The 15241-nt window shown below is 45.2% G+C and overlaps 1 protein-coding gene across 2 annotated transcripts in view; it reads left to right on the top strand.

The window, feature by feature from the left end:
- Window positions 1-15241, top strand: part of Ttc23 (tetratricopeptide repeat domain 23) — a 90617-nt gene that overhangs the window by 58933 nt on the left and 16443 nt on the right. For both annotated transcript variants that reach the window (XM_047538922.1, XM_047538923.1), the window contains exons 7-8: window positions 482-587; window positions 11976-12103. In XM_047538922.1, the coding sequence (XP_047394878.1) occupies window positions 482-587; window positions 11976-12103 (234 nt within the window). The remainder of the gene's footprint in view (window positions 1-481; window positions 588-11975; window positions 12104-15241) is intronic.

Below are 15241 nucleotides of genomic sequence, written 5' to 3'. Positions count from 1 at the left end.
CCTAAATGTTCAGGCAACTCCCATTAGCGAGTTTGCAGGGGGTGCAGACTCACAGGCTTGGTGGATCAGGCACGGATCATCACCTATGAGTAGATCCCACTTTCTAGGGTGATCAGTAGGCTGGGCTTGTTCACTTTCTCCGCACAGCACTGGGCTTGTTCACTTTCTCCGCACAGCACTGATGCTTTGTACTTCTTGACCACCACCCCCATCCTCTTTGCTGACTCAAATGATCATAGACTTTTTAATGGTTTACTTAGTGATAGACCCCAGCCATAGCATTAAGCCAAATGGATTCAGTACCCAATGTTCTCTCCACCACTCAATGCTTTTAAAACCCAGCCCTCCTAAGAGTCAATTGTGCTTCCACATCAATCATTGCTTCCAACTTGCTTGACTTTCTGCTTATCATTGTAAGGACAGTTTGGGTTTGCTGCTGCCAAGCATATAAACAACTTGTTTTTTCTTTCTGTGGTACCAGGCCCATCTCATCGTCCTGAGTAGAAATCCCTCTCAAGAGGAGGCAGCTGACTCCTCACACTTTGTTGCCCGTGCTGCTGTCGCTTCTGGGAGGCCCGAGCACCATGGTGAGAACCAGTCTTTCCTCCTCCTGTCTCGCATATATGCACCTAGGTGGTGGGTGAACAGGTAGATGGGGTCCCAACAGGATCCTTCAGAGAACCTTCACTGTTTCCTCTAATTTGTAGTTTTGTTTCTCTGCTGCTTCCCCAGTGTCCTTCACTTTCTATCTCCCTGTAGCCTCCCTCCGACCTTCTCCTCTTCAATATAGCTACTCTTCATCCATAGCTATTAAGAACCCAAGGGAACTGGTGCTGGGCTCACAGGAAAATCTGCTCTGCTTTCAAAGGCGACAGTTTTCAATGATTGTGGTGGAACTGCTGCAGCAACAGCTCTGACCTGCAGAGTATCAGTGAGAGCTTTCAACTGGGATGCACTTTCACAGCTTCAGGATCCCAAAAGGAAGTTGCCATCTATGGCTCATATGGTTTTCCTTATCTTTGTGTAATAGGTATCGCAGCAAACTTCGGAAATTCTCTACTCCATCATCCCAGGCTCAGAGCATCTACTGACAGGAAGTACACATGCTAGTGATTTTGCTGTTGTTTGGGTCAGAATATTCAGAAATGGAATACAACTCATAAAGAAAGCCTAGGGGTGTATTCCAAGAAATCAGAGAAAAATAGTTATATACTAAGTAAAATAAGGTGCTAGAAAACATAAAATCAGTGCCTGGAAGGCTTGGGGCTGACTCAGGAAGCAGGAATCAGACTAAGCAGAAGTCAGCCTAGCAGGCTAGGCTTGGGAGAAAATGAAGGGGAAGCCCGGATGAGCAGCATGGTCTGAACAGATCCACAGGCCCAGCAGGGAACTCTGTCCATGGATAAAGAGCTTCCATTTTCATCCACCTGACCACCCCACCTTGCAGACCCCTCATTCTGTCCTCCTAGAGCTTGGAGCAACCTGGCTAGGGACACAGAGAGGACAGAGAGAGATGACTTGTCTGACCCTCCCTCCCTAAAACATTCCACATTTAACAATCAGAACTGCCTTCAAAACTGTCAAATAACCATTTTGACCAGTTTCTTGGTGCCTAAAACTCCTTTAAAAGAGGCAAAGAAACTTCCATTCCACAACTACTCAGAAAACACTTAAAATGCAAATGCATCTTTGTTGGAAACCCCTAGAATTCGGGAGTCACATATCCAAACATCTACAGGAACCAAGTAAGCAATGTGACTGTAGTGGGTATAAACCAAGAGCAGAGGCAGGTATAATCATAAATGACTACTTATAATCAGCTACAGATGAGAGACAATATGGAGTGAGGCCTTTGGCAAACTAGAGAAGCCCACACCCTGCTCCTTAGCTCCACCCCATCACTCCATGTGGCAGGCAGGCTTATATTCCCAGATCTGGTTTTTTTAAGAGACTGCAAAAATTTGGATTTTTATGTGAAATCTCCAGATTTTAATTAATGGTAATGAACTCAAATATATTTCAGGTTCTATGTGAGTCAAAAACAAGCATTAGGACCAGATTCATAACCTGGGCAGCAGGAGTGTGAATAAGTAGATGTCAATATTTTCCTGATTTTCTTGGGGGATCCCGAGTTAAGACAACTGGAAGGTTCTCAATATTTAAATTGGTAGGAGGTAAGAGAGGAGGGTCTGTTCCTGAGATAATACCAAGCAAAGGCCAAAAGAGCCTCTTTTTAAGGCCTAGAGGGATTCTGGTCCCCAGCACTTCACTTAGCGCTCAGCATACTCGTTTGTTGAGTGTGCCAACTGGGTGGGGACCAATAGAAACATCCCTAAGATGTTTTTGCTCCAAAACTGTAAAGTTAGGCTACTCTGCACAATTTATAGAATCGATGGAAATTCTATTCGAATTACATTTTTCCAGTTAAAATATGTTATTGATATATCCTCCCCTATAAATTGAGAATAATATTAATAATACCTTTTTGATATAGTTATTAATCCATGTGAGAATTAAATGACCTCAGACAGTAATAGTAACTAATGCTTACATAGGACATAACTGCCCATGACTCTAACCATGGTACATTTATTAGCTCAGAAATCCTTACAACCAATCTATTACATAGGTACAATTATCCCCAGTTTTTGGATAGAGAAACTGAGGCATCAAGAGATTAGATGATTTTCCCAAGGGCTGACAGCCAATGAATGGTAGAGATTATAGCCCAGGCAGTCCTCCCCAGAGGCCATTTGTCATTGTGTCATATTTGTCATTTGTCAGAATGGGCATTGCACATGTCACCTTTCCTTCCTACACCTGCCTGCTTAGACTTGCAGAGACTGGAGCTTAGGGCAGACAAGGCACCCAGGAAGAGCAAAGGTAACCCAGAAAGGGGGTTTGGAAAGCCTTCAGGAAGGGTCAGGGCCCAGGAGCCTGTTCAGGGTCTCAGTTCCACCCTCGGCTCCACATCTCTGCTGCTGCTCAGGGCATCTGGTAACCTGCACTCAGAAAGCCACTTGCCAGTTAGAATTGAAATGCATGAGGAATGTGAAGGTAGAAAAGTGAGGAGAGGACTTCTCCCAGGAACTGAGCATTGGGGCTGATGGCTTTCCAGGTTAGGAGCTGGGGTGGCTTCTGCTTGAAGCTGGAGCATTAGTTGCTTGGAGCATAGACAGCATGTGACTCAGGGAATTGTAGTAATAATAACAGTAAGAACAATAGCAGCAGCATTTGAGCATCTTTGGTATGCAGGTGCTGAACTTTCACAGACGGCTTGTTTAAGACTTTAATAACCCTTAGAAACAGGACACTACCTCCCAGTCTACAAAGGAGCTCACACAACCAGGTCTGCCTTCCAGAAAGTTCCATCAACTTTCTCTCTCCTTACTGCTCTACCCCAAAAGGATAAAGTCCAGCTCATTCCATAGGCTGCTCCTAGGTGGACCCTTCTCAGACTCAGCACAACCAGCTGAAACATGTGTCACTTTGGTGTCACTGGGAGAACATTTACCAAAGCCCTGAAGGCAAGGCAGTTGGGCAGAGAAGCAGCAGGAGAGAAATAGATGAGAATCCTCCCACATGAAACATGAAACATGAAGCCCTGGAACAGGGGCAGAAAGGAGCACAGACCCTCCTTCTAAGGTCTCAGTGGATCACCTAAATGGGCAAACCAGATGAGTCAAAGAGAAGAGAAACCCCACGTTATCCCTACCTCGTGACTCTAGTTTGAGAACTATTGCTGTCAGAATCCTTGCTCCCTTACTGGCAAGTGTGGGAAAGGCTGAAAAAATGAGGCTGCTGGACCAGCATATGGAGATGCAGATGGTCCCAGCTCTTTCCTGCAAGTACCTACATGTGCTATGGGCAGAATGGGTGCTGCTGTGGAACATGTAAGGCATTAGCTTCCCTCTGGAAATAGGAATGAGACAGACACAGCCCAGCCAGGGGCTGCTGCAGGAACCTGGGTGTGTACACTCCCCCATCCTTGATTGTCATCTTTCTTCTGTCCCCTCATGTGGTCGAAGCCCCTATAGTAGGAGTAAGAGAAACCAACCCAGGACTAGGGTTTCTTCAGGCCTCTGCTGCCTCCAGCAGGGGGAAATGAAAGTAGACAATTGGAACTCACCTTTGTCTAACAACTAAGGGGAGACCTGGTACCCCAGCTCTCACCCAAATAGGACTTTTTGACCTGGAATTTGGTCACTTCTAGTTCAGAAGCCCAGACCAGATCCCACAGAAGCAAACCTACAGTTCTTTCAAGTTGTGTGTGTATGTGGAGGGGTTATTTAAACCCATCTGTGCAGGGTAAGAGACCTTTTTGGGTTTTGGTTTGGGGGGCTGGAAAGAATTTTAACGAGAAAAAAATCTCATTGGAGAACTTTCTGAGGCTGGCCTGCTTGCTTGCTGGATGCCCATTGAAGGCATTGCCCTCTAACAAACCAAGTATTTCAGTCTCCATGCTCAAGATAATCCCTTTGCCTTGTACCTTCCCTGCATTCCTCATGCAGATGAAACTGCCCTAGAAGTCAGGAGGGTTGTGATTGCATAAAGATTCCCAATTCAGGCTCCTGGAATGTCACTAACCTGAGCCTGGCCAATGTCCCAGAGCAACCATCGACATACTTGGTATTAACAGCTCTCCCAGTCTGGCTAAGTGTTCAGGACCTTGGCCTTGTGTTTATAAATCTTCTAAAGGATATGAAAATGAAATGGTTTGAAGCCAAGTACATCTCAGAGTAAACCTTTGGGCAACGGAGCCCGCTGAGTGGAGAAAGCCTTGTTTGGAAGTGGCCCCATCTGCGGCCTGGGCTCCTGCAGCCTGGGGAGTTCTGCCAGGTCCAGTGACAGTGGATGGAATGGGCTCTGCCCCCTTGGAGCCTGGGGATAGGAGCAGGGATCCCTGACTAAGTGGATTCCCGGCATATAATTCTCTATGCACAAATATGTGTATCTCCCCAGCCCCCACCAGTCCTCGCCTCCCCACACTTTCACACAGTAGACATGAAAAATGCACAAATCTGAGGCTAGGCACTGTGTCTCACCCAAGTCTCCTCTTTTTACCTTATATATCCTCCCTTCTCTCAATTCTTCCTCCTGTGTCCTTCCTCCTTAGCTTGCCTCATGCTGCCCCCCTCTTCCTCAACCCCTGTTTCCAGGGTCTCTGAACTCGGCCTCTGAGCTCCCCATGCAGGTGTCAGTGTCCATGCAGGCTCTGTGCCCCACAGGGAGCAAGTTAGAGAGGGGAAGACAGTGCAGAGGGTGAGGCCAGGAGAAACTTTTTATAATTTGTTCCAGTGTTAGAAGTATCCCCTCTCAGAAACTTCTGGAAGTTACTTGGAATCATCAAATCTAAAGGATTGGAGACCAGGGTCACTCAGCAAGTTAGAGGCATGGCTAGGCCTAGAATGGAGCTCAAGTGCTGCCTTCATACCATATTCTAAAACCAGAGAGTTAATCATGCTGTGGAAGCCTCCACCTGATTGCCAGAAGTCCAGGGAGACAAGAAGCCCCAGAAGGCAGCCCTTGAGGCCAGCAGAGGAGGAGATGGGTGACCCATTCCCCAGTGCAAGTCTGTGCTGTTGGCCTTTCTTCCCAAAGGGCAGCCAACAAACCTGGCTGATCAACTGCTTTCTCTCCTCTGTATCTGGAGCTAGGCCTGCAGCCTGCTCATGACTCTTCTAGGGAAGGCAAAGTGCAGGGGCATTGTGGTGGCCACTTTCACCAGGATCACATCTTCTACTTTGACACTGTCTCATCATTTGTATTCAGAACTTTTCAGAAAAGTCTGTTATTTATGCCCTAACTTGGCTGCAGAGGATTTTTAAGGTGGCATATACTTCACCGAGACAAGTGACTAGAGCCATAGGTCCTAGGCCACTGGGTGGCCCCAGGTGGGACCCTGAGTAGTGGCCAGCTTCTTGAGAGTGAAGACATTTAAGACAGGCAGATCTGATGGGACTGCTCACCAGGACCCACAGGTGCAAGGCCCTTTGTGGGTACTTGGCACCTTTATGCCCTGAGCCTCCCCCACCAGCTGCCCTCTTAGGCACCTCCCTTTCCAGACGCACGCCTGTCCCCATAGATAGCCTTGGACTTCCTCAGATCACATAGCCAGTGAGCAGCAGCTCTGCTACTCCCAGAAGCCATATCATAGGTCAGCACTAGTATCCCTCCCAAAGAGGGTCTGCTGCACAGAAAGGATGAGAGGAGAGTGTGCTGGGCTTTGTGTGTCCTCAGGCCTCCCTTGTGGCCCCCACAGATGGCAGGTAGCATTGGGCAGCAGCCACAGCAGGGTCCAAACAGTTCAGTCTGTTTGTTTGCTGGATGAATGCCAGGCCATGATTCGAGACTTTCCATTTTTAAATTCCCTGGGATCTTTAAAGTCTTTTCAGTTAGTATAAAGACTATTTTCTAAGACTGCTTTAAAAAAAAGATAATTATCACATTGTACACGGAGACCTCCCTCTTAATGAAAGCTGTCCTTAATGTTCCAATTCTTGCCTCAGGATCGCCTCAGGAAGCAAGCCCCAGGTTACCAGAATTTATTTTAATTAAAGCCTCTGACCTCCAGTGGGCCACATTGCAAGCCCTCTTTAAAGGAAGCCTCATTTTTCTCTTGCCTGTATGTGAACATCTTGACGACATTCTGCCTGGAAAGGGCATGACTTTGAATCCCAGACAAAGATAGTAAACCACTCTGCCCACTCAGCCATACTCTTTCCCCAACACCACCCCCACCCCCTGACTCACAGAAACTAAAACTTTCTGCTGGGGTAGATAGTGGAAGCAATTCGTGGCCTTGGAACACCTCTGCCACAGGGCTCAGATTTACAAGCTAGGTCGTGTTTCTGTGTTTTAGAAAGTGACCTCATCTTTCGCCCAGGCCACCAGCATCAGGTTGCAGAGGATTCTAGAAGTGTTTTTTAAAGGTAGGGACAGTTATGTGCAAGAACACAGAAACTTCTGGCTCTCTGTGAACCACACCCAGGACCCAGGGACATGAGGGAGGTGGCTTCCTGCCCCAGGGGCTATGACTTCCTGTCTCTCCGGAAATCCTGCTGTCACTTATCCCAGAGGGACCTCTGGGATGCCCATCCCTGACAAACTCAGTTTATCAGGAAATGGCTCCTTTGCTGTGGGAATAGGACTTACTTTCCCCCAAAGGCCGGACTTGTGGATTGTCCTTCACAAAGTTAATTTGGGAGGTTGAAGGGTTTGGGGAATGTAAGTCAGGGTCTTACAGTGAAGAAGTTTTCCTGAATCAGGTAAAGATAAGAGTGATTTCAAATGTACAGACAGGAAGGGGACCGCTGTGGATGATTGAGACCTACTTTTGTTCCCTTGATTCAAGGCTGTCCTAATATAGACAGGTCCTACCACAAGGTCATAGATGCCCGATGTGTGATACAGCTGGCATGTGACAACAGCTGTCAGGAAAACCCTTCTCCCTTGCTTCACTGCCCCCACTTGACTACATTGCTTCCAGGAACAGAAGTAGGAAAACACACAGACTTTAGAGAAATTGGGGGCTCAGAAAGGGAGGAAGGGAAGCAGGACCTGAGGAGCCTGTTCCTGGAGAGCAGATTCCTAGGCAGGGCCAGTCCCCTCCTACCCACACAAGGCCTCTGAAAGCTATATGGTCTTAGTTTAGGTAATACATTCCTTCCTTCCTTCATCACTTCCACTCCCTCTTTCAGAGATTCATATTTGCCTACAGGCATCCTCTTTGGAAAATATATTATTGATCTTCCTGAGCCCTCTTTATAAGTCATTTGCACATGAGTTTGAATTAAGCCCAGCAGCTTCCTTTCCCAAAGTCTCTGTGAGCTTAGCTGCATTGAGGGCAAGCAGCATGCTGCACTTGGAACCTAAATGGGGTTCGTTAGGGCATGATTCACCAGCCCATGACCACCCAGGGGAGGAACACTGGGAGGTGGGAGGATGTTAAAGGTAAAGGTGTCCAGCACAGCTGTCCACTGTGCCTGGGGGACTGGCTCCTGACCCAGGAGAGGGGAGGAAAATGTCCCCCAGTGCTTTTGGTTTTCACCTTTCCATGTGCAAGGCAGCACCACTTCTGCTAACGCCAGGGTCTGAAACTCAGTGCATTCCAGCTACAACTCCTTCCCACACCCCTTACATCTGCCACCCTTCACAGTTAGGGCCTGTCTCCAAGGGGATAGGACTGGGTGTGGAAAGAGATTTACTTTTTTATTTATTTTTGTATCAGGGATTGATCCTAGGGACACTTAACCACTGAACCACATCCCCAACCCTTATATTTTTTGTTTTAAGACAGGATCTCACTAAGTTGCTTAGGGTCTCGCTAAGTTGTCTTTGAACTTGCAATTCTCCTGCCTCAGCCTCCTGAGATTACAGGCATGCACCACTGCACCCAGCAAGATCTTTACTCTTAAAGAAGGACTGAGTTTTATTTTTTAGTTAATTCTCAATTACTCAGAAACTTAAAATATCAAAAGTACTCCACTTCTGAATATCCTCTATCACTTTAGACATGGAATGTCCCGTTCTAAAACGCTTTTAGAATTAACAAAACAAATGATACATCACCCCCAACATTTGCTGTCATCAGATTATCAAAGTAGCCAAAGTTAATAACTTAGTTTGAGCATTAAACCTGTAATGTTTTCTCCTATGAGTCAGTTGTGAGCAAAAGAGATGTAATATTGTCTATGTGGTGGAATTTTCTTCTACCAGGACAAAAACTTGAGCAATATGGCAGGAATGTACCTGCTGGTCTGAGAGAGAGGAACAGGGAAACTTCTGCCCAGCTACAAACCCTGGGTGGAGACCTACCTCCCTGGGAGCAAATGCCTGGCAGAGGGATTCCTGCATCTGTCTAGCATCTGCCTAGAATCAGTACAGTGAACGATGTGGATGAACACAACTTATTTTCAGACTGAAGTTTTCTTTAGGTTGACTAGTCTTGGCAGACATATTTCCCAAGGTTTGCTTCTCTCCTTTCCAAAGGAGGTCTCACAGAATGTACTTGGATCTTTTCTCAACACTCAGGACTCTCACTGTGAATTTCCAGCATGTTTTCAGAGCTGTTGAGGTGTGCAGGGTCATTTATCTATACATGATCTCAGACTTCTGTGTCTTTGACCAGTCTGTCCATTTTCATAACATTTCTGTCCTTTCAGTGTTCATCTCTGCTGCTTGCTGCCTCCAGTGCACCTGCTTTTCAGGCTGGTATAGAGGAGAAACCCATAGCAACAATTATGAAACTGACATATAGCTGGGTATGGTGGCACTCAACTGTAATCCCCGTGACTCAGGAGGCTGAGGCAGAAGGATTGCAAGCTGGAGGCCAGCCTTAGCAACCTAGCAAGACTCTGAGTAACTTACAAGACTCTGTCTCAAAGTTTAAAAAAACAAGTAAATAAAAGGACTGGGATATAACTCAGTGGTAAAGCACCCCTGGGTTCAATACCCAATACCAAAAAGAAGGACCAAAAAATAAAAAAGAAAATGGACATATAGTTGACTCTCAATAAATGTTAACTTTTAAGACAATTTTCATAATTGTAGAATCCTACTTTCTTCCAAATATTTATTTTACGGCTGAGGCCTCTGGATGGGCAGGCTTACAACCTCCCCTCAGACCAGGGCAGTGGTTCTCATCACCATTTTAGGGATTCTTGGCTGTTCTATTCTGTTCAAGCTGCTGTAACAAAATACCATAGATCAGATGGCTGATAAAAAAAACAGAAATGTGCTTCTCAAAAGTTAGAGACTGGGAAGCCCAAGGTCAAAGTGCTAGATTTGGTACCTGAAGATGGCGTGCTTCCTGGTTTATAGACTTTTCAGTGTCTTCACATGGCAGAAAGGGAAGGAGAGTTTTCTGCGGTCCCTTTCATAAGGGCACTAATTCCATTCATAAGGGCTCCACTCTCGTGCCTAATCACCTCTGAAAGACTCTACCTCCTAATGCCTTAGGTTAGGATTTCAACATGTAAGTTTGAGGGAGCATAATGTTCAGATCACAATATAAGCTATTTGTTTGCTTTTACTTCATAGAATTAAAGCTGTTTAAATACCCATTTATTAGCTTTCAGCTTTGCAAATCATAAATCTGGCACAATAAGGTTGGCTTCTCTGCTTAGGCTATCTCCGTCGTCTCCTGGAGTTTGGGTTCTTTTATAAGCTCATTCCTGCTATTAGCAGATTTCAGTTCCTTACTGCTGTAGGACTTAAATCCCTCTTTTCTTGTGACCATTGGCCAGCGACCCTCTTAGCTCCTACTGGTTGCTCTCAGTCCTTGCACCACATCCCTCTCCATAGCAGTGGAGAACTTCCTTCTTGTCATATCGTTCTAAGACTTCTGTGTTTGTCAGATTTGTGTGGCTGCAAAAACATACCTGAGATAAACAACTTAAAAGGTGGGAATTTTTGTTTTGGTTTATGATTATATAGTTTTTAGTCTATGGTCACTTGGCCCTGATCCTTTGTGGTGGCCAGGGAGCAAAGAAGAAAGGGCTGTGTTCCCAATGCCCCCTTGAAGGGCATGCCCGCCAGTGACCTTACTTCCTCTAATTAGTCCCGACCTTTTAAAGGCTCTGCACCCCCAATAGCAGCACAGACTGAGGACCAAGCCTTTAAGCTTTAGGGGACATTCCAGATCCAAATCTTAAAAGTTTCCAATCTGACTTCCTTTTCCAATACCACCTGGAGAATCTCTCTATCTTTAAAGGGTCTGTATGATTAAGTCAGGCCCCAGGAATAATTTTGCTTTCTTAAGACCAACAGTGCAGTGCCCTATAGCATGACTCATCACAGAAACACTTATCACACTTACAAGTGCTACCCAGAAACAAAGGGTAGGGGATTATACAAGGGTGAAGGTTACTGGGGTCATTTTAGGATTCTACTGGCTACCCTGGCTTTTTGCCAGGAGCTCCATTCAGTTTCCTACCACGGACAGGCCTCAGGCCTTATCCCCAGTCCTACTCAAGCTTCGAAAAGAATAAAGAATATGTCATTTTTTCTAATATGCTCATGGACCATTCAACCTCAGCTCCCTTATGGTATAGTTTGGTAAGTGTCTTCCAAAGGCCCATGTCTTGGCCCTATCCTGTAGCACTATTGAAGGTGGGGCCTAGTAGAAGGAAGTTAGGTCATTTGGGGCATGCTCTTGAAGGCAATACTGAGACCCAAGCCTCTTCCTATCTCTGTCTTTGCTTCCCAGTCACTTTGATGTTCTTCCTCACCACAGGCCCAAAAGCAACAGAACCAATGATCATGGACTGAACCTTCCAAAACTATGAGACAAAATAAACCTTTCCTCTTTTTAAATTGGTTTATCTCAGGTATTTGTTACAGCAATGGAAAGCTAATGAACACCCACTCACTACTCTGGCTTTCAAGTCCCTCTTTATACCTAAACTTTTCCCTTTTTGCTTTCATGATTGGCATGTATTTTAAAATATTTTTGTTAAATTATAGCCAGTATTTTTAAGGATTTAGAATGGTTGGGGATTTTCCCTCAACAGCATGTCTACTGTATTTTCCAGATTTTTTCATGTTGTAGAAATATGTAACAAGATTACAGTTAGAGTCCATTAAAATAAGTGGGCCCTGAGGATCCTAATGTCAGTGAGGAGCAACCGAAGTTATAGGAAGAATTATTGAACAATTGGCATGGAAACTTACCACTGTCCTCAGGTTATGGGGGATGGTTTCTCCTCTTGCATTAAGTTTGCCTTTTCTATTACAAGGAAAACTAAAATGTATGAAAATTAAGGAAAGGAAATTGCAATATCCTTCTGAGACCTAAATCTTTTCTGGTAAAATAGGCAGGTTAATGGGGAAAGAGCAATCTCCTTAACTGGTTTCTCTTGTCCAAACACTTATTATTTTCAAATAGTTCACCACTATTAAAAGCATATTTGTTCTGTTTCCATTTCAAATCTGTGAAAAATTGTCAAGATTGTTATTATGATGCTTTTCTTCAGATATGGCTGAAGAGTATTTTCAAGACAGCATGGCTCTTCTTAAGGATTCTGAAGGGACAGGAAGAGCCAAATTTCTTTCAATTCAAGATGATTTTTGCCATTTTCTACAAATCACTGAACAAAAGGAGGTGAGTTCAGATGTTGAGTTATTCACATGGCCAACTCAGCTGATATCTGAAGGGCTATTCCTTACTCTGCAAGTATCCATTACTACCTATTATGTGCAAGGCATGTTCTCATCCTGGAAAGACACAAATAAATAAGACCAGGAGGCCACTTTGGGTAGCTTCTAAATAACTTACAGGAAGAAACTAGAAAACTGTTAATGAGAATGTAGATGTCACGTTCACTTACAAAAGCTCACGAAGGGTTAGAAACTTTGAGAACCTGCTGGACAAAACCCTGCTTACCACAGACTATAGTTCAGGCTGGGATAGAGTGAGACAGCTAGTGTGTCTATTCTTCTCTCCTCACTTTGGGTAATAAATGATATTTGCATATCTAGTGAAAACTACACAGTGCACAAGTTTCAGCTCACTCTCTTTTACCATGGATCCATCCAGGCGTGCTTGACGTGGACTCTAAAACTGAAATAAGACCCAGAGTTTGTATTCTTTGGTAATGAAACCCTTGGGAACTTATTCTCTGTGAAACCTAAAACTACCAGGAAGCCACGGTGCATAGCTCTTTTTTTTTTTTTCCAACCTATCATAGCAAATCTTGGAGGTGAAAACTTTGTTTTCCTTGCCATCTGTAGACCTCCTCCCCCTCAGCTCTTCCCTCATCCTTAATCCTCTATCTGTTAAGGAACCCAGGCTTTTAATCTAGATGCATCATGTTTCTTAGGCCAAAGTAAGGCCACAGTCACCATAACAAGTGGAGTTTCACTGATTTTCTGGATCACCCAAACAAGGAGAGAGGGGCCTTCCAGAGACCTCAGATTCCCACCCTCAGGTCTATCTTTAGACATTCTATGAGGAGTACTCAGATAAAAAGAGTCCGGGTAAGTCTGCCCTAATGGCTCACCCCACCTAACTCCTCAGCCATTTTTCCCTCCAAAATAGATCTTGAGTTCATCCATTGTTTTCCCCTTTCCTCCCATCAGGCATCATCTCTTGCCTGGACTATTCCAGCAAGCTCCTATCTTCTAGCTACTTCTATGCTTGCCCCTTTCTAATCCCTTCAGAACAAGGAAGCCCCAGTGACCTTTCAAAGAGCAAATCAGATTAGTGAACACTCATTTGTAAAATATTCCATTGGCCCCTCAGTACCTTTGGGATCAACCAGAAGCCCTCTATGCCCCATAATACCTTCTATGACATGGACTTTGCTGACATTTCTGATCTCAATTTGCCCCTGCTCCCCAATCTGTCTTCCTGTGACACTGGCCTTTTCTAATTCCTATTTTTGGGCTGTGTCTGCTTTCTTCTCCAAGATGCCCTTTTCCATTTCAGGTTAACACCAGTGCATCCTTCAATTCTTACCAGGTTCCCTGCTTCTTCTCCCCAGTCCTGTATTTGACTCTCCCCATGAGTCTACAGAATTCTGTATGCTATTGAAAAGCATTCATATGTATAAATTTATGTAGACATTCAGTGTCTCTTGTGTGACTATACTGAGTTCCATGAGAACAGGGACCTTCTTATTTATTGTGGGAAGTGATGAGCAGATGGGTGGGTGACTACTTGACTGCAGGCCAGCTGACTTCTCTGATGGCCACAGCCATGTGTCCCATTCCTATTCCCATCTGCTTTCCTGCCATGGTGTCTGCTACTAAGGCACTGATGCCAGGTGTCACTGATGGTGTGCCTCTCTGCCATTGGTTGCCCAGTTTACCCAAATCAGTAGTGTTGATTAAAAGATGCCATTGGAGATTTTAGCAAACACCGTTTTCATTCTAGGGTCGCTGATATTCCTTCAAGTGCCCCTCGTAAAAACAGAAAAGCTATCCCTTGCTCAGGTGGACACAGCCCAGCTGTGCCAGAGCACAGTGCACAGAGGGTGCAGCATGGGCTGGCTCCAGCCCTCTCTCCTCTGTCAGATGCCCTTGTGCATGGTGTAGCCTGCCCAGCTGAACGTGGGAACCTCATACTGTTCTCACAGACTTCTCCCTGTGGGGTCTAGCAGGAGTTAGTCAACAAGGGCTGGGCCCAAGGACAATCAGAGAGACAAGCAAGAGGCTATACATAGACGTTCCCAGATGTGCTCACAGCCTACATGTGAGTCAGAAGCTTGCATCAACAGGAAAGTGATCTTTGGGAGGGAAATACCTTTTACAATAAAATGTAAGTGAAGGTCACTCTACTGCAGGTTAAGATGTAGGGGGAGGGAGGAGGTGCCACCTCTGGTGGTGCCACTCTCCTTCTCAAGAACGTTCTCTGACTTATTTCATGTAAGAAAATCCAATTTCCTGAGTCTGGCACAAAGCAGCTCGTCTACCAGACCCATCTCTCTCTTCTCTGCTTCATAGTTTGTTGCAGTCAAATGAACCTATTCACTTGCCTTAAATAGGTTCTGTGCTTCTCCTGTACTCCTTTTTTCTGGAGCTCTTCTCACCTAAGTCCTAATTGTTCTTCACTCCTGTCTGTTAAGCTTTTCCTGTTTCCTCTAAACCCAGCGTCATCCTTTCCATTGTCATCTTGATTTGCCATCCATCTCTAGTCTCCCCAGTCAGGCTGTAAACAGCATCAAAAGCTTCATTTAGGAAAAGGATCTCAGCTCTTCTTTCCATCCATAGTTCCCTAAAGACTGACAGTTCAATTCCCATCACAAAGCCACAAAACAGAACACTCCCATCAGTCTGTGCCCTTGCTCACAGATGTTTTAAGGGGATGCGATGGTCCTTACCCTCAGATAGGTTCTGGATTGAAATCTTAGTCCTTCATGTTCTTCTGTGGACCATACGTGGCAAGTCAATCACTCTGCTCCTAAAGCAGTTTTTCTTTCTTCCTAAGAACTTGATTTCTGCCTCATCAGCACCTTTAATGTGGTGTCCCTACCACCACCATTCCGGCCCAGCCCCTAACTCATATTACTGCCAACAAAAGGATGGAAACCCTTCATCCCTTCCATCTGTGGGACACCATCAGGACACCTATGGGGCTGTGTTATGGGAAGCCCTTTCACAAGTCCCTGCTTTATTTGGCTGTTGGATTCAGCATTTTTGCTTTGCAACTGTAAGTGTGCTTTCATGTGGAATTTCATGGAAGAATTTCAGGAGGAAATGTGGGAGACCAGCATGCCTAAACAGGGTCTTAGTCCTGGTA

Source organism: Sciurus carolinensis, chromosome 2 (assembly GCF_902686445.1).
Source record: "Sciurus carolinensis chromosome 2, mSciCar1.2, whole genome shotgun sequence".
In the NCBI taxonomy this organism is placed as follows: Eukaryota; Metazoa; Chordata; class Mammalia; order Rodentia; family Sciuridae; genus Sciurus; species Sciurus carolinensis.
The sequence above is the reverse complement of the archived record's forward strand: the minus strand, read 5'-3'. Positions and strand labels throughout refer to the sequence as shown.